Source organism: Myotis lucifugus, unplaced genomic scaffold, assembly GCF_000147115.1.
Source record: "Myotis lucifugus unplaced genomic scaffold, Myoluc2.0 scaffold_273, whole genome shotgun sequence".
Taxonomy (NCBI): domain Eukaryota; kingdom Metazoa; phylum Chordata; class Mammalia; order Chiroptera; family Vespertilionidae; genus Myotis; species Myotis lucifugus.
The window spans coordinates 1597144-1597958 of NW_005871321.1; the positions used below are offsets into that span (position 1 = coordinate 1597144).

The window sequence follows — 815 nt, forward strand, 5'->3', positions numbered from 1 at the left end:
TTGAAGGTGTTTTGGGGTTCAAACAGCTCCCCGGGGCCAGGCAGCCAACAAAATTAGAGGTTGGGTAAAAGCCCGGGGTGCACGGACCTCCAAGACACATGGGCCCGGGGACCCAAGCGCCCGGAGGCCGGGAGGGAGCGCCGGACCGGAGGGAATTAAAGGGAGACCAGGCGAGCGCAAGGCAGGGTTCTGGGGCCCCCTTCTTCGCGCCCCCCCCCCCGCTGCCCCTGGGCCCGAAAACCGGGCGGGAAAAGGGGGCAGCTCGGAGAGGCCAATTGTCGACCGTTAACGGCGAGGCGGCCCTGTGGGAGCTCCGCCGCGACTCATTCCGGGAGCGCGCGCGCGCTGCACAGCGGGCCCGTAATCCCTCGGCTTCACTGCTTCAAGTTGCAGGCAAAGCGGCCGCTGCTGCTTCTTTAAGCTAGCCCGGGCCGCGCTAGACCCGCCGATGGGGAAGAAGTCGGTAACTGCGGGCCGAGGGACCGGGCGTGTCTCCCCCACCCTGTGGGAAGGAGGCCACGCCGGGGTCCCCACCTTGGCTCGCCAGTCCCTTTCCGAGCCGGCGCGCAAAGGTGGGCCTGCCAGTCCTTCTCCTTTAAGAGGGGGCGGGGCGCGGCCTGCCGTTTGGGCGGGCCGAGAGCTGACGGACCAATCGCCCGGGCGGCGGCGGGAAGGCGGGAGAATGCGAGCCTCCGGTAGGGCGGTGGAGGCGGCCCCCGGCCTTATTAGGAGGGAGCCTGCGCAGGCGCAGTGGCGGCCGCCGCGGAGGGGCGGGGACAGACAAGTGAGAGCGCTCCGACAGCGCCGCGGGTGAT

General features: G+C 69.8%; 1 protein-coding gene across 1 annotated transcript in view; it reads left to right on the plus strand.

Moving 5' to 3' along the window:
• The first annotated feature begins 409 nt into the window (after positions 1 to 409).
• The window catches only part of ING2 (inhibitor of growth family member 2), a 6970-nt gene continuing 6564 nt past the window's right edge, over positions 410 to 815 (plus strand). Inside the window, exon 1 of the mRNA XM_014464880.2 lies at positions 410 to 572. Coding sequence (XP_014320366.1) covers positions 449 to 572 — 124 coding nt within the window. The 5' untranslated portion in view covers positions 410 to 448. The remainder of the gene's footprint in view (positions 573 to 815) is intronic.